The following is an 18,583-nucleotide window of genomic DNA, read 5'->3' on the forward strand; positions in this document are numbered from 1 at the left end:
CCTCTGCTTTTTTTGAGCGCTATTTCAGGGCTAGTTTGTGGGTGCGCTATATTTTTTATTGGTATCACTGTATAGTATAAACCACTTTATTCCATCACAACACTAACAGTTGCCAAGAAGATCCCCTTATTGTACTATTATGTAGGGAAATGTAGGGAGACAAAGAATGGGCAACACCCACCCGAATACATTGCAGGGAACTAACAGAGTGGGGTTAGTAATGCAAATTCTTGGACGTTATAGTACAACATATATGTCCACTAAGTTTACCAAGTAATATGGGACGGACATGGCCAAAGGGAAGGGATTTTGTGGTCTCTATTGCTTGCAGCATCTAAGGCTACATTGGCATGCCACGTCTGGCACTGGAGATGAGGAGGGGTGACCCCTTCTCCTCTTCTTAGAGATGCAGGGCCGTGCACACAGGAAATATAGGACATGTTCTATCTTTTCCCCGTGTATGGAGTGGTAAGGTGCCACACGGGTGCGGCACTGTATTGCTCCGTGGGCCTATGGGGGTGTATGTACAGCCACAAGCTTGAATTTCGCCTTCAATTAAATGAATTAAGATCTATAATTAGAACATTCATGAGTTTACAGACCGACCCGACGTATCAATGGTATATTTTCAGCTTGTAAGTCAAATGTCTAGTACTTGCTCTATTTTAGGTTTTCTCGTTTCTACTTTTAAAATGTGATAGATGCGAGAATAAGCAATGTTTTCACAGTTTTCTCGTATTTTATACAAGTTGTTCTTTTCTCTGAAATAAACGAAAACATGGATATAACTTCATGATAAACATAAAGGGACTCAGTACTGACCACTTCACTCGGCAGATTCTGAAGGTCGTCGAAGGGACTCTCCAAAGTGTTTGTGTCTACGTTGAGAAGCACCACGTCTTCCAGGCTCATGCCTTTCACTTTCTGAAAGCAAAACCGAAAAATGAATTGAAACTTCTATAAGAACCCATTGCGCAAATATGTCTATGCAGTAGAAATCTGAAGAAATCAGATATCGGTACAAGCATCTTATATGGTCTATCACAGTGTATTGGCTTCATATACAGTGTTTCATCACTTGGAACCCCTTCTTTCTGCTACAGCGGCTAGGGTAACCCCAATAAGCTTTTTAAACCGACTATTAGGTACAAGTAATTCCCCATCTTCTGCAGCATATGGAAAGAACCAAATTTGAAGATCAACGCAACAAAACCATAGTTTCATCTCAAATGAAAAACCTAAAGACCTAAAAAAATTGATTAACGTGAACGGTTATTTAATATTTGTGTAAAACTTTATTTCCCAGTGGAAACTTTGAAACAAAAATTTGATCCTTATGAAGGGCAGAAAGGAGCAACAGAATCTTGTACAGGGGGGTATTGGAGGCCCCAATAGAAGACACAGAAAGCAGAATAATAATCTTCATCTCATTCTCTTTTATTAACACAAGTGATGGAGAGATCCCAGCACCTTGTACCAGGATCCGCTGTACAAAGTGTCAGGAGACAGATTTATGTCTTCCTGGAATCACTTCCATATTACAATATCGCCGAGGCGGTTAATATAACGTGATATAAATATTGTGAGATAAGACGTTTCTTTATGTTCAAAGTCAGAGGATAATACATTTCATACGTTACATTGGGAGACATTCACAGAAGAGTCATTTATAGCCAAACAAAATGTGCATTTCATATCAGGAAATGTATCAAAGCGAGGAGATGGTGCGTCTATGTGCAGGACCATCATGGTGCGCTTACGTGCAGGACCATCATGGTGCGCTTACGTGCAGGACCATCATGGTGCGCTTACGAGCAGGACCATCATGGTGCGCTTACGAGCAGGACCATCATGGTGCGCTTACGTGCAGGACCATCACGGTGCGCTTACGTGCAGGACCATCACGGTGCGCTTACGTGCAGGACCATCACGGTGCGCTTACATGCAGGACCATCATGGTGCGCTTACGTGCAGGACCATCATGGTGCGCATACGTGCAGGACCATCATGGTGCGCTTACGTGCAGGACCATCACGGTGCGCTTACGTGCAAGACCATCACGGTGCGCTTACGTGCAGGACCTTCACGGTGCGCTTATGTGCAGGACCTTCATGGTGCGCTTATGTGCAGGACCTTCATGTACAGCCAACTGTGATTGCATGGGAGTAACTAGGAGAGGCAGGGCACCATAACAAACATCTGAATGAGGCACCGCTAGTCCATCAGAAAATATACATATTTGTATACTCACACATTTATACACTTATGCAATTATATATACATTTATACACTTACACATATCGGTCACAATAGCTGATGACCACATTGAGGAAGTAGATAGCAGAAAGTACAGAAGAGTGATCCCTACTCCCTCTGTTCTGCTGTACACTTCCGCTTCCCCAACATTTCTCATCTGAGCTGCCACTTTATGTTTACTACTGTGGAAGATGTGCAATTTTTTATACATATTATGCTGTACAAATCAGCATATTGTGTATATAATAGTACACATCCTACACTCTTTAGTGTGTCAGGTCAGATGCCAGGGCCCCCTGACACTGCGGGCCCCATAGCAGCTGCTGTAGTTACACCCCTGTGTGGTTGCTATTGATGGATGATTGATAAAGGTGATTTAGAGCAAAGACCCTCAAAACTTTGGGCTAAAATTTATATCAGTAAAAAAATAATAATAATACATTTAGAAATGTTGTGGATTATCCCTTTTAATGGGATTAAAAAAAAAACAGAAAAAAAACAGGAAACCCCTAGGCTACAGGATGAAGCCTCTATATCCTACCCATCACAATGGTGTTGTTTCTAAAGTAACGCAGCCTTGTATATGTAACAACATATAACCCCAACAATATTAACACAAAAAAGGTAGAAAGCCATAAAATCTGAAGCTATGATGCACAATAAGGAGAGCACCTACGATAAGGTCCTTGGCCAATCCCTGTGGGCTACTCACTGGAAGGATTGGCTATTTAATAGTAGGATACAGGATCTTCCAGCCAATCACTTTAGTTCCCGAATCTGGATGCACTGTGATAAGGTGGTTACCAGGGAGGATTGTTTTTATAAAACCCAGCATTTCTATATTATAAAAGGATATGAAAACTAAGGAATATTAAACAGGGTAACAAAGCAAAACAAAACAGAAGTCCAAAAGAAAAACCACAAGACAGTAGAAATGGGATGAGAATGAGTCCATGTGATCCCCCTGTGATCTCTACATGGGCGCAGGGAGTGGACGTATATCTCACTTGCTCAATTCCCTAAAGTTGAGGTTAAAAGGAGTAAATGCTTTAATCTAAAGGAAGCGAGAGGTAAGCGATACTCCGCTCGCCGTCTCATAGGGAAACTCGCAGAAGAACCTGAAACCAGAGCACAGATTCCAAGAGACCTTCAGGATGTTTCTTAAGGCATCTCCGGTTGCATGTGTTTCCTTAAATATCTAATAATGCACAGAGAAAAGTTTATAAAGGAGCCTCCAAGTGCATGTTAATGCTACAGATGGAAAAACCCTCCACCTGGTCAGTCACATGCACATACATAAGGGAAAGGAACAAGACACAGCAGATATCAGGAAGGAGATAAGAGTTCAACAAAGACTAGGGCAGACCTTATAGAAAATCTTATATATGACCCCCCCTATAATCTTTATGATCTCCTTACAAGTGACCAGTACACAGATATGTGCATTTCCATCACTGCGCCAATCCCATTGCAAGTAATGAACATAACATAGTGCAATAGAGCAGACAAAGAGCTATGAGAAGACACACATAATAGACTTCAGCTGTTGATTACTTTTGGTTTATTTTGTGATGAAACAAACCACAATCCCATCAAAACCATTTTATACAAAATATACAGTGCAATTATTCTCGACTTCTAGGTCTCTAAATAATCACTAGACTGGAAAGAAAATAAAATAACCTTTGGATGCTGAGATTTGTGGTGCCGCTTGTCCAGGCATTGGGGGGGATTAATCAATGTGTCCCAGGTTCCATCCGTTTAGTGGAGGAAAACCCTAGTCATTTTCTGCGCCAGATTTATCACTGTGTTAATGATTCTGGTGCAGGATAAGACTGTTGGTTTCCAGTTTAGACCTACTTTAAAGTGGTCTAATCTCTGCGTCACAATTTTTGGCGCACGGAACACCCAAATAAGCCCTTTTTAGACCAAGCCCCGCCCCTTTTCTGAAGGACACGCCCCCTCAGTCGGACACGTCGTAAAAAATGGCTAAAAACGGGTCTTAAAAGCCTTGATAAATGTGGTGTAAGGCTTTTCACACTTTTTTTGGGCGCAGAACCGCCGGAATTGTGGCGCAAGTCCGTTAATAAATTCCCCCCGTTCTGTGTATGGGGAAAGTAAGACAGCGCTCCTTGGGATAGGTCACCAATATTAGTTGTAGTCCTTGTATTGTCATTTATTGACGCACTTTTATTATATTACTTTGTACGGCACTATTCTAAGAGTTGTTTTTGAGGGACAATTTGTAGTTTTCATTGATAACATTTTATGAAACTTAAAAGGAAATCTAACATTCAGCGTGATAAACCAGGGGCACTTAGGGTGTATTCACACGAACGTTCGGGGGGATGTATATACGTCCGGCCGGATATATGTCCACTGTAGGCGGCTATGGTGCCTGGGCTCCATCCTTATTAATAGATCCAGGCACCGTGACTGTAGAAATCATCTTCTATTTGTTATCCATGACTTCTTAACTTCTAAAACCAACTTTCAAATATATAAGAAGGAAGGGCTCTGGGGAGTTACCAGAGCCTCTCAGAGCTGCAGATTTACAGGATGTTGCATTGTCCCACCCTCCATCTCTGCGTGATGTAATCTCACTGCAGCAAAGGAAGCTTCAGCACACAGTGGGAGGGAGGAAGTGCTCGTGCACAGTGTAACAACCTAGAAATCAGTAGCACTGAGCGGCGTGGATCACATCCCCGAAAGCCCTTCTGGTACATTAGCATGAGTTTAAAAGTTGATTTACAACTGTCACATTGCCTGGATCCATAATAAGTGTCCCTGATTTCCTGATTTCCTTTAAAGATGAGAATCCTTAATGCACCTTTGTTTCACTTTATATGTGTTGTAGAAAAAGCAGCTCTATTTTAGTTATTTTTTTCTCTATTTTTAAATTTTTAAGCAGTATGGCATGGATGAGGCATCTAAAGTGTATAACAACGATGCCCCGTGCGTGGCTTCTGGCACGGAAAGCGGCTACATAAAGCAGATTGATGAAGTTTTCTTCATCATAATCCATCTGCTTTGATTGGACATTGGTGGGAAAGAAGATTCCTAAATTTATTTGTGTCCTAGCTATAACACTTAAATGGAATAAAGGCCATAAAAGAGTAATAACTGAATATTGCTATACTTTTCAGTATTGATACTATCAGATTCTGAATCTTACACCTAATGACCAGTATTAGGGTTTGTTAACATGTTGGGGGTCATTTACTAAGGGCCCGATTCGCGTTTTCCCGACGTGTTACCCGAATATTTCCGATTTGCGCCGTTTGTACCCGAATTGCCCCGGGATTTTGGCGCACGTGATTGGATTGTGGCACATCGACGCTGGCATGCGCGCGACGGAAATCGGGGGGCATGGCCGACCGAAAACCCGACGTATTCGGAAAAACCGCCGCATTTAAAAACCGAAAATGTGTCGCTTGGGAAGCGCTTACCTTCACCTGGTCCAGCTCGGTGTATTCCGGTGCGTTCGGATGATTTTCAGCGCAGCAGCGCCACCTAGTGGACGGCGGAGGAACTACCTTCATAAATCCCGTCCGGACCCGAATCCTGTGCAGAGAACGCGCCGCTGGATCGCGAATGGGCGGGGTAAGTAAATCTGCCCCGTTATGTTTGAATTGCATTTTGAGATACAATTCAAGCAGTGGGGAGGCGCTTGATCCAATCACAGATGTGTTTACAGCAAAAAAAACGCTTGCGATCAGGTATGAGCAACAAGTGTTTATCTAGTAAACAATGCAAAATATGTATTGCATATCCTGACCGCAAGCGTTTTGTTACATAAGCTCCTGCCCTCTGGGCTTGATTTGAATTGGATTAAATATATTTTTTGATGTAGTGAAATGGATCTGTCGGACAATTTTGGGCCATCAGGCGTCTGTAACCATTTACCAAGTGTGGCTCTATGTCCATGTAAGAACCAGAGAACATACAATAAGATGTGAAACAGACTTGAGCATCAGGGGAGCACTAAAAGGGGGACGTGGATGGGTCAAGATGTTTTGCAGAAGCAGGAAAAGCTATGGGGATTAAAAAAAAAGTTATCATAACTTCATAGCCCACAACAAAGTGGGGGAGGACTTAATGAAAACCCATTCAGATTTACTATCTGAAAAAGCAATTGAGCAGACAGACGAGGTTAAGTCTAATCTGCCCTTTGACCTTCCAACCCTTTGATCCCCGCACAGCAGGTGGGCTCCTGCTCTCCCCCTGTGTGAATCCTCTGCTCTTCCGCCACCTCCCCACCAACCTTCTCTAGTAGTATCCTGGATCATAGACAGGTGACTGGGGGATCCTGATCACAAGCAGCTGCCACCAACTGAGTGATAAAACCAAAGATTTCCTCCACAAACAAATAGCCATCACAAGCCTCATGGGAAAGTGCACTCCCTGCCTATATATTATACACAGTCCACTCAGATTTCCTCATTATTAAGGCCTCTTTCTAGCATACAGCCGTGTGCTGCTCACCCAGTCCCTCTCCGTGGTGAGGGATGGTGCCGGCCGTACATATGGGAAAAGATAAGTTAACACCATTTGAGAAAAGATGGAGCATACCCTATCTTTTTCCCGTGGATTGTACAGCAAGACACATGTTTATCCATCGCACCGTGGCCGGGCGCCATAGGCTTCTATGGGGACCAATATCTCTCCAAAAACTTGGGCCGGATATCAGTCCCTCACACGTTAGTAAGGTTTAAAGGTCCTGAAATGCTTCTTATGTACATGTGTATTGAGAGCAGGAACAGATGTACAAAGATTTCATGGGTGAAGGGTATAAAATGTAATTGATTTGGGTTTTTGGGTGACCAAGGGCCCCTTAGATGGCTTGGGCCCCGGTCTACCTACCGGATCTCAGTATATTGGAATTAATGCAGCTACAATGGAACTAAATGGAAGTTGTAAAAATCTCTTTGCCTTCTCTTTTTAACTGTTCTGCTCCTATGAAGGGGAACAAAGACACAAGCAAAAGATGAGTATAACCTCTGCATATGTCCCACGTAAAAAGACAATGCATTGACCATCTATGATTAAGAACTATCTAGAAAGTATCACTTTTCTCTCTCTTAAAATTGTGACAGAACATAAATTCACAGCAGGTAGACTTTAGTTAATCCGTGCCATATATTTCTTTTATATTAAGAGCGGTAATAAACCGAGACCAATTATGGAATCTATAAAATGCACCTAGTGCCTAAATCACATGTACAAGGCATATATGTCCTGTGGGGGGTTAATACATTACTATACTATAGTACAACCTAAACCCTGATCACCGGCGTCCTTAGCATGTTCCATTATTTCTCCTAATGGCGCAATGCCGCTCGAGCCGCTTTATTTTTCTTTGAAGTTGCTTTATGGATTGTTAAATACAGATCTTTTATATGAAGACAAATGGCTCTGGTGATAGGAAAATTGAAGAAGAAAAGCAGGGCACGCTGCTGTCCACGGATTTTAATGGGATACCACAGGTAACTCAGGGGACCTGGCGACCTGTAACAGATGATATAACTCTTATCCGCTGTGACAGACGCTGCTCTGCCGAGCACAGCACTTAATGGATAGCTGACTAGATTAATTATGTATTGTGGGAAGCAATTCTCTCAATTTACAGAAAGCAGGCAAGAAATTAAACAAGATAAAAGAGGAGAGAATGGATCTGTCTACGTGTTTGGAAGAGAAAAGTACACTACTGAGAAATAGTGACTGAATGTGGATAAGGGACCATTACGCTTATAGAAATTTTATGTATCATATAAAAACAACATATACACCCACCTAAAATCTACAGGCAAAAGCAGGATGTACAGCTGACAAAACTACTACATATGTTTGATAGATGAAATCATGGCCGCTTTTGCAACTAGTCCATCCAGTCAAAACAACTTTTATTAAAGGGGGTGTATCAAGTTTGCTAGTCCATGGGGTAGTGGCTAATAAGCTGATGGGATGAGAACAGGACCCCAAGTTATCTCGAGAACAGAGGTCCCGTGCTCACTGACTGATGGAGCAGCAGAATACTCTGCAGCGTCCGACACTCTCATGCTATTAAATGGAGTCGCAGGATGCATTCTCGACTAGATAGCTGGGGGTGCCTTTGTCGTTATCGGGGTAGGGTCCCGGCAGTCTGACCCTCAATTTGGGATGGATGCAGCAGCGCTGCATATCCCCACTGCCAACACTCAGAATGAGGGAGGACCCATGTGATGTCACTGTCCACACCAAGTGGACACTCCGAGTATCGGCAACAGCCAATCACTGACTGATCACTTCTCCTCCTGCATTCAGGAGGTTGCAGGAGGCACCAAGCGATATATCCCAAGTACATACAGAGGGTACGGAAAGTATTCAGACCCCTTTTAATTTTTTCACTCTGATTCATTGCAGCCAATTGGTAAGATCTAAAAAGTTTTTTTTTTTTTGCTCATTAATGTGCATGCTGCACCACATCTTCACAAAAAAGAAATGTAGATATTTTTGCTAATTTATTAAACAGAAATAACTGAAATATCACATGGTCATAAGTTTTCAGACCCTTTGCTGTGACACACTAATATTTAAATCACATGCTGTTCATTTCCTTCTGATCCTCCTTGAGATGGTTCTACTCCTTCATTGGAGTCCAGCTGTGTTTAATTAAACTGATTGGACTTGATTAGGAAAGGCACACACAATCTATACAAGACCTCACAGCTCACAGTGCACCAGGCACTGCTCATCACCTCCGAGCAGGCCAAAGGCTCACCTTCCAACAAGACAATGACCCTAAGCACACAGCTAAAATAACGAAGCAGTGGCTTCAGAACAACTCTGTGACCATCCCTGACTGGCCCAGCCAAAGCTGCTTCTACTCAACACTGAGCCAAGGGGCTGTGATATTTCAGTTTTTCTTGTTCAATAAATTAGCAAGTATCTAATTTTCAGGGGGGGGGGTTGTACATATTAATGTACACTCATGAACAAAAAAAAGAAAAATGTAAAGGGGTCTGAATACTTTCAGTACCCAATGTATGGCTGTGTCATAAGGACATATCAGAAAACCTCCTGAAGAATACTTACGACAGAGGGACAAAACAAAATGTGAATTCATCCTTAGACAATAGTTTACAAAGCTCTTCTAAGCTATATTACCCTTGTAACCTTATTACTCTTTGTTGAAGATAATCAACCAAGCTCAAGCCTTGAAAAATAACCTCATATAATCTGCTTGACCACCATGGAAACCCATCTCATGAATATTCCAATGCTTGTGTCCTTTTAGTAAACTTTCTGAAGGAAAAGATTATTTACATCTCACATGGTTTCGGCTCATTGTGATGCTAGTCTTTTGGCTTGCACGGCTATGCCGGTCTACCACATCACGGCAATGCCGGTCTACCACATCACGGCTATGCCGGTCTACCACATCACGGCTATGCCGGTCTACCACATCACGGCTATGCCGGTCTACCACATCACGGCTATGCCGGTCTACCACATCACGGCTATGCCGGTCTACCACTTCACGGCTATGCCGGTCTACCACTTCACGGCTATGCCGGTCTACCACTTCACGGCTATGCCGGTCTACCACTTCACGGCTATGCCGGTCTACCACTTCACGGCTATGCCGGTCTACCACTTCACGGCTATGCCGGTCTACCACTTCACGGCTATGCCGGTCTACCACTTCACGGCTATGCCGGTCTACCACTTCACGGCTATGCCGGTCTACCACTTCACGGCTATGCCGGTCTACCACTTCACGGCTATGCCGGTCTACCACTTCACGGCTATGCCGGTCTACCACTTCACGGCTATGCCGGTCTACCACTTCACGGCTATGCCGGTCTACCACTTCACGGCTATGCCGGTCTACCACTTCACGGCTATGCCGGTCTACCACTTCACGGCTATGCCGGTCTACCACATCACGGCAATGCCGGTCTACCACATCACGGCAATGCCGGTCTACCACTTCACGGCTATGCTGGTCTACCACTTCACGGCTATGCTGTTATGATACCTAGATACCTCACAATAACATCACTTACAGGCAAACCAAGAATTTAATACATTATATTTGTATTCTTATGTACTGTATATGCTCAATAACTAGATGGATCTTTATACTATACTTCCACTAACTACCCTACATACAATTACATGCATTCTCCTATATCAAGAACATATCTATCAATACAATGGAACACATCTAATACATCTAAGGAAATAAAGCATAATGGATTATAAGTGACTGACCCTTACAGGTGTAACACTGCCCAGCAAATATGGACTTGTTATAGAGTATAAACCCCAGGGTTCTAAAATATGATGCTACACATTACAGCACACCCTCACAGCATGTCATAAGGGAAAACAATGGTTTAATGGGAGTAATGAAGGCCATAGTGTGCCTTAGGTACCTACACTAGTAGTTTATGTCATATCCCTATGAACCTGTTGTCTTCTCAAGAATGAAGCAGACACAATTATACCATAACCTGGTCTCCATGACAAACTAGTTATTAATATGTGTTTACTTGGCATATACAATGTAGCATGTATATTAGGCGAACTTGTCATTACCATGTGATACACTGACTATAGGGCAAATGAGATTAGTGAGAAAAAAAAACTTAAAAAAAAATTTGTGGATACATGACGACTCCATGTCTTCAGGAAAAAAAATTCACATGGACTGATAGTAAAATACAGGCAGTCTAGGTTCTGTAGGTTTGTTCTTAAGTTGAATTTGTATGCAAGTCAGAACAGTATATTTTATCATTATAACTCCAGACAATTTTTTTTTTGTCTCAATTGTGACAATTGTATTTTAAAAATGTTGGATTGTCATAAGAACCAGGATTAACAATAAAGCTTCATTGCAGACACCTGTGATAACTGTTACAGCTGATTATTGTAGCCCAAGGCTAACATTTAGTAAATTAGCAACATCTAGTGGCCTGTTTGTAACTAGGGGTCGTCTGTAAGTCCGGTGTTCTTAAGTATGGGACCGGCTGTATATTTGTTTTGAAGATTTTGTTTAACCCCTTAACGCTCTGCGCCGTAGCTCTACGGCGCAGAGGTATAAGGGATGTATGAAGAGGGCTCACGGGCTGAGTCCTCTTCATACAGAGGTGGGGGTTTTTGCATTTTGCTCAAAACCCCCACCGCTAATAACCGCGGTCGGTGCTTGCACCGTTCGCGGCTATTAACCCCCTAAACGCCGCCGGCAAAGTCGCTGGCGGCGTTTAAAAGACGCCGGCGCTCGGGCGCCGCCATCTTTTTTTCGATAGCCACGCCCCCGAACGTCATCGGGGGGCGGCGATCGGTTGCCATGGTAGCCTCGTGTCTTCTTTTGACACGAGGCTATCTGGCAGCTGCAGATTCGTTACAATGAGCCAGTGGCTCATTGTAATGAATGTGCTGCAAAAATGCCATATATTGCAATACAGAAGTATTGCAGTATATGGTAGCAGCGATCTGACCATCTAGGGTTAATGTACCCTAGATGGTCTAAAAGATAGTGAAAAAAAAAAGAAAAAAAAAAGTTTAAAAAATAAAAAAAATTAATAAAATATTAAAAGTTCAAATCACCCCCCTTTCCCTAGAACGGATATAAAACATAACAAACAGTAAAAATCACAGACATATTAGGTATCGCCGCGTCCCAAAATGCCCGATCTATCAAAATATAAAAACGGTTACGGCCGGCGGTGACCTCCGAGGTGGGAAATGGCGCCCAAATGTCCGAAATGCGACTTTTACACCTTTTTACATAACATAAAAAATGAAATAAAAAATGATCAAAATGTCGCACAGACCTCAAAATGGTAGCAATGAAAACGTCGCCTCATTTCGCAAAAAATGACCCCTCACACATTTCCGTAGTATGAAAAAGTTATTAGCGTCAGAAGATGGCAAAAAATTTTTTTTCTTTTTTGTACACATTCGTTTAATTTTTGAAAATGTATTAAAACACAATAAAACCTATATAAATTTGGTATCACCGCGATCGCACCGAACCAAAGAATAAAGTAGGCGTGTTATTTGGAGCGAAGAGTGAAAGTCGTAAAAACTGAGCCCACAAGAACGTGACGCACGTGCGGTTTTTTTTCAATTTTTCCACATTTGGAATTTTTTTTCAGCTTCGCGGTGCACGGCATGTTAAAATAAATAACATTACGGGAAAGTAAAATTTGTTACGCACAAAATAAGCCCTCACACAGGTCTGTACACGGAAAAATGAAAAAGTTATGGATTTTTGAAGTTGGAGAGCGAGAAATGAGGCGAAAAACCCTCCGTCCTTAAGGGGTTAAATAACTTGACTATGTACATGGCTGTGATGCATTAAGACAGCTAAAATGTGATAATATAACTGGCAGTATTTATGTGTTGTACCCCACAAGTTGGCATTTATATATTTGTGATTGTTGCACTGTGTCTCCTCCCTTTTTGTGTATTTTGCTTTCTACTTGCAAAATGATTATAGCTACATTGTGGTGATGCACAACAGTACTGTGTAGGCACGCCTATATACCAGGGGTGGTGGGTATAATTATTTGGGTCCGTTGATCTTACTTGCGTTGTATTGTGATGTTATAAGTAGGAATTGAAATTAAGTTTAGTATTATTTCTTAATTTCATTATATTTGGAGGTTGAGGGTCCATACTGTAGCACCTGGCTATTCCAATGAGGTGTGGATTTCTTCTGTGGGGGCCATAGTTTGGAAATTCCCACTGATACATTAAGTCAAGTCTTTGTGATATCTCAGGATGTTCACTGTGTGAACCTCAATACGCTAGTTAGTTATATCGCTGGTAAATCCATCCTACTAAGAATACACAGGCAATAATACAGTTATGACACTGTCCTCCCAGCAGGCAGAAAAGATGGTGGAAGCAACAAGCGAAACGCACATCGGGGTGAGGGTGAGACGGCAGCCAAATGACAAAGGTATTTATTTCCATAAGAACAATACATACTTGTTTAGGCAAAAGTGGTTTAACATTTTGGACAAACATCGTGCTAGCCAATTATGAGAAAGCATAGAGAACAGTGAATAAAAGTTATAATGCTTAGCACTTTACTGTTTTTGAGCTGCTTTATCCCCTGGTTATTTACGACCATTTTTATGTGTAATTGTGTAATATATACATTTTACAAAAGGAAGACAGATGTAATTTGCAAGATAAATATAAATTTTATTCAAGTTCACAATACATGATAAAAACACTTAAAATACCCTAGAAGTGGGTAAAAGACTCAGGACCCCCAGGTATATATACAGGTATCACCAAAATTCATGGTTTTACAACAAAAGAATATATCATGATAATAAAAGTTCTTGTACATGAGAATATGTCGAGTTACACAAAGTACTGCATGGTAGCTAAAGTGCAAGATGTGCCATCAAAACAATTAGCAACTAAAGTGCAAGTGGACAAATAAATAAAGTGCATAAGTCAAGAAAATGTTGTAAAGTAATATTACCAATGATCTGGGTCCTGGGGGAGAAGAGGTAGGAATGCCCCACGCGTATCGCCCGCAATACGGGCTTCCTCAGGGGATACACTTTTGTAATGCTGTGCTGAAGCACAAATACAAAAGAGGAAGAGAAAGCAGATTTAAATAAAAAATTGAGGGTAGCGTCTGATCAGAAACAGTCAAGGAACTTTACATGAAATGTTTGCATTCATGGTCTTTTGGAGGTAAGGCCCACATTCGATGTAACGTTAGAAAATGACTGCTGTGGACCAATATAGCTATAACGCTGAATTCAGCAGATCTGGGAATTCAGCAGATTTTCCTTCATTATATTTTATTGATATTGATAATTTTTTGTTTCTTGTAAACTCTCAGAAAAATGTTTTAATTTCCCCATAATGTATGATTGTAAATTATGTAAATATTTCAAAAATGTATAAGGAAGAAAAAAAAAAAACAAATGAGAGAGCCAAGGAGAGCCAAACGAGTGACAACGGAAAAATACTACACATCCCCCGGTTTCCACTGCCAGGAAATTCATTCATTGATGTAACCTCAATTATATATTTTTTTTATCATCACTTTTTTGAATGTCTTATTATAGTGTAATAAGTTGTAAATGAGAGATATGTAATTTTGTTATTGTATATGTCTTAAATACTAATCGATACCCTCTGCTATCAACTAACTAGCCTGCTCGGTCATCGGTTACCGGCAACTACTCGCGCCCAAACTTCCTTACTTCAAAAAGCCATACATGTGTATAGATACTGTCATACAACTGATGAAGGATCCGTTCTGTTTTAAATGATTTTATGGATCTAATAAACCTTCTAAGAACGTACCGCGCCGGGGGCTCTTCTTGAACCCACGGTAGAGTTTTACTATTTTTCCTGATATTTGGAAAAACCGCAGGGAACACCCCTTTAAATACTATAATTGATACCAAGTGAAAGAGCCACAAGTACAATTTTAGGGCACTTTGCAAATTCATTGTTAGGCAGCTGGAGTGGGGAAAGGTAGAGTAAATGATATGATACAATTCTCTGGATTTTCCCTTGGTTTGTCTACTTTGCTTTTCATAGAACACACATGGAGGCACAATACTATTAGTATCACTGAGCAGCTACTCCCAGGTAGACTCCTGTAATTGTCTAAGGCTTCCTCTTCTACACAGATAACTCTGCAAATTAGACTTTACTTACCAGTAAATAGCAGATCAAATAGCCCATTGAGATTTTTTTTTATGCCATAATGGAGAAAGCGAACTTATCTGGGAGCTAAATTGGATGCTTTTTGAAGTACTGAGCTCTATCTATAAATGCCACCCAGAGAACATTCCCCTTTCTTCTCCTTGTCTCATACACAAACAATAACTTTGAGAGTAACATCAGTTTATAAAACTATGGGATCCAATTCCTAAAAAATCAGCTTCTTAGACAATAAACTACCTGCAGTTAAAGATAAGTGAATATTTTAGAGCTTAATGTTATGACGGAAGTGAGGATTGCTGCTATGAAGAAGGTTGAAAGCTTTTTTTAAAAAAGAATTGTAATTATGTGAGTCATACAGTTAAAAACCATTGGGAGGGGTGTGGGGGGTGTTCTCTAAAAGGGCAGCGATATAAGTGGCATTTAATAAAAAGTGTCTTCTCCTTTTCTAAGAGTGTAGATTTAAATATAGTCTCCATAGGACATTGCCCCCCCCCCCCATCTGTACGCAGGGTTTTTCCGAGGTCGGTAAATTTTTATAACGTTGCTCCAGAGTCAAATGGAAACTGTTGATATTTAGAAGTTTGCTCAGATTTGACAATAAAATGGTAATTTATGTAAATCTGCGGATGATTTACCCAGCATAATCTTAAGTGTGCTTGAATTTCCTTCATTTTTAAATGAGTGCAAAGCACCATGAAATGAATCGGAATTATAACAAACTTTTACTTAATATGACAAAAACAGCAGAGGTGTCCAAAAAAAAAGCCAAAGAAGAAAGCACTGTAATAAAAGTTCCAACTTTAAAGAGGACCTATCACCCTTTTTTAGGGTGATAAAGTAAGCAGCTCCTAGCTCTACCCCAGTATTGGCAGTGTAAAACTAATAGCTTTATCAGGACCTTCCGATACAGCTAGCGAACATTGCACTGCCATAACCTGAGAACGCCGGACCGAGCTGGCATATTCATGAGGGGCGGTGACTGCCGCATGAAGTCATCACCTGCCTATGGTTTGGGAGGGGGGATTCCAGGGAAGAAGTAGCATCTCGGACCGCCCCCTCATTGATAGCTTACAGTAGTCCGTCATTCTCAGGGTATGGCCGTGCAGTGTTCACTAGCTGTATCGGAAGGTTCTGATAAAGCTATTAGTTTAACACTGCTCATACTGGGGTAGCGTTAGGAGCTGCTTACTTTTGTAAGACGCTCCTAGAGCATTCTTTTAGGTTGACAGATGCTCTTCAAATCTTTAATCCATTAAAAGGTAGGTATTGGCGTGTTTCAAACCTAAATAATGTGCTTTAGTTGTAGCAAACGACTAAGCTGTTTCTACGAATAAGAGCCGCATTGTTTAGGCTCGAAACACGTCACACAATCATGTATTGTTTGAAGCACAAGTACCTTTTAATGAAATAAAGAATAAAAATTGAACTTTTAACACAGCGGCAGATGGACCCTTTCTTCATTGCCTTCTTTTTGGACTCCTCTCTTAACCAGGAAAATGTATTCCGATGCACAGTGCCCTTTCGTCTTTTAAACCTTTGTCTGCTATGAACATAGATTTCTTACAGTAAATTTCTAAATAATGGTAAATCTTTTGGTCCCCTCCCACTAACTCCCATTTACTTTTCTCATATTGTTAAAAATATGTCGAGATAAGCATAAATAGAACAAAAAAAAAAGTTAAATAGTTGTGCAAAAAACAGGTACGGGACCAGATTTACAATATATAAAAATTATTTTATAACCGAAAAGGTCTTTAATAATGCCCATGATTCTAATCTGTTTACTCTTTTAATATGTTGTGTGAAATTTTGGCGAACTGTGACGAATGGACACTTCAAAGAGATGGTGGGGCACATTTACTTACCCGTCCCTGGCGTGATCCCCGATCCGGAATGTTTGACGATAATTAACTCGGCCTCGATTCACTTCGATTGTGCGCCCGATTTCCTGCATGTGTCGATTCCCCGATCAGGTCCGCCGGAGTTCACCTTTTTATTCCCGGTGCATGTAAGTGCATGTCTTGCGAGACAATTTTGAAATTAAATTGCGCGCTCACCCCCCCCGGTGTCTATCGCATGAAAGCCAGCACCAAAATCTGATCGTGTGCGACACAATCCCCTTTTAAATACCTGCCCCAGCCGCGCGAAACCCAAAAATGACGGAATATCCGACAAAAGTGCGGTCCGCAGACCCTTAGTAAATAAGCCTCGGTGTCTAAGATGAGGGGGAGTGCAAAGGAATCAAGTGGAAAGTGCCAATATATGGTGGAGCAGAATATGTGGCAAGGCAGCTCCTCACCTTATGTTCTCATGTAATTAAGTGTATCGGTAGTCAGGTAGGTGGACCGCTTCATTTAAATTTTGTATTTCAAGGCACAAAAGGATAGACAACTCGATGACGGGCGCTTTTTCCAAGATAGAGAGATTCCTTTATTGGCACAATGCATTTTGACTGAGCCCTCGTCAGTTGCTTACGAGTCAAAACGCATCGTGCCAATAAAAGTACCATCATCTCATCAGGCCTTGGATTATTATAAAAATGCAGTCTTATTTGTAAGAAACATGATAGAGAAAATGGAACTGAGCAGATCATTATTGAGGATTCTTTGAAAAACTTCAGCATTACCATCAATTCAATAGTCATTTGTTTATTCGGGACGGAGGAGCAGCGATTTAAAGGAAGTCTACCAACTCCCAGACTACCTGAAGAACATTGACTGCAAGGTGTATGACAAAACATTAGCTTTCCAGACAAAATTATCAAGTGTCCAAACTATTTTTCAATTGATATCACTGCGGTAGGGGCATGACTAAACTTACTGGTGCACCTGTTGTCTCCTCCTGAAAGTAGGAAAAGCATAAAGAACCAATAGATTTAGCCACTCCCACAGTGCAACAACTAGCCAAAAGATTTAAAAAAAAATTAAGTAGTAAATAAACCATATATATATATATATATATATATATATATTACAGTTTGTATAAATGGGGTAACTTGGGAAGAGTTAAACTGCCTAGAATTGAAAAAAAAAATTGGGAAAATACCGTATTTTTCGGACTAAGGCGCACCGGATTATAAGGTGCACCATCAATAAATGCCTGCTAAAACACCTAGGTTCATATATAAGGTGCACCGGACTATAAGGCGCACCTGATTATAATGATGAATGACCAGCAGGTGGCAGACCTGTGCACTGTTTAAGGCAGCTGTTATCTGTAAGTACGGTTCATGTATAAGGCGCACTGGACTATAAGGCGCACTGGACTATAAGGCGCACATTTGATTTCTGAGAAAATCAAAGGATTTTTCTGTGCGCCTTATAGTCCGTAAAATATGGTATACTGCATATTTTCCAGGAAAAAAATGACTGTATTAAGCTCATTTTGGTTTTTAAGTCGACGCATGGATTACATTTTTCATTGCAACACGCTACCATTATTGAAACTTTGGTCAATATATCATAGAGAATAGCCTCTTACTACGGGCACCATTAAGACTGTATAGGTTGCATTTATGGTATGAAGTCGTATTATATATACGTCCTATTAGCTAACTGCATATTCTAATGAAACAAAAGCAAAACTCTCCATTGCCATCTCTTTAGAGGAAGCCAATGAGTGTGGCAAT

General features: G+C 41.1%; 1 protein-coding gene across 4 annotated transcripts in view; it reads right to left on the bottom strand.

The window, feature by feature from the left end:
- The window catches only part of DENND1A (DENN domain containing 1A), a 458,345-nt gene that overhangs the window by 168,139 nt on the left and 271,623 nt on the right, over window positions 1-18,583 (bottom strand). For all 4 annotated transcript variants that reach the window (XM_072125842.1, XM_072125843.1, XM_072125844.1 and 1 more), the window contains exon 12: window positions 823-924. In XM_072125842.1, coding sequence (XP_071981943.1) covers window positions 823-924 — 102 coding nt within the window. The remainder of the gene's footprint in view (window positions 1-822; window positions 925-18,583) is intronic.

This window comes from Engystomops pustulosus, chromosome 9, assembly GCF_040894005.1.
Source record: "Engystomops pustulosus chromosome 9, aEngPut4.maternal, whole genome shotgun sequence".
Taxonomy (NCBI): domain Eukaryota; kingdom Metazoa; phylum Chordata; class Amphibia; order Anura; family Leptodactylidae; genus Engystomops; species Engystomops pustulosus.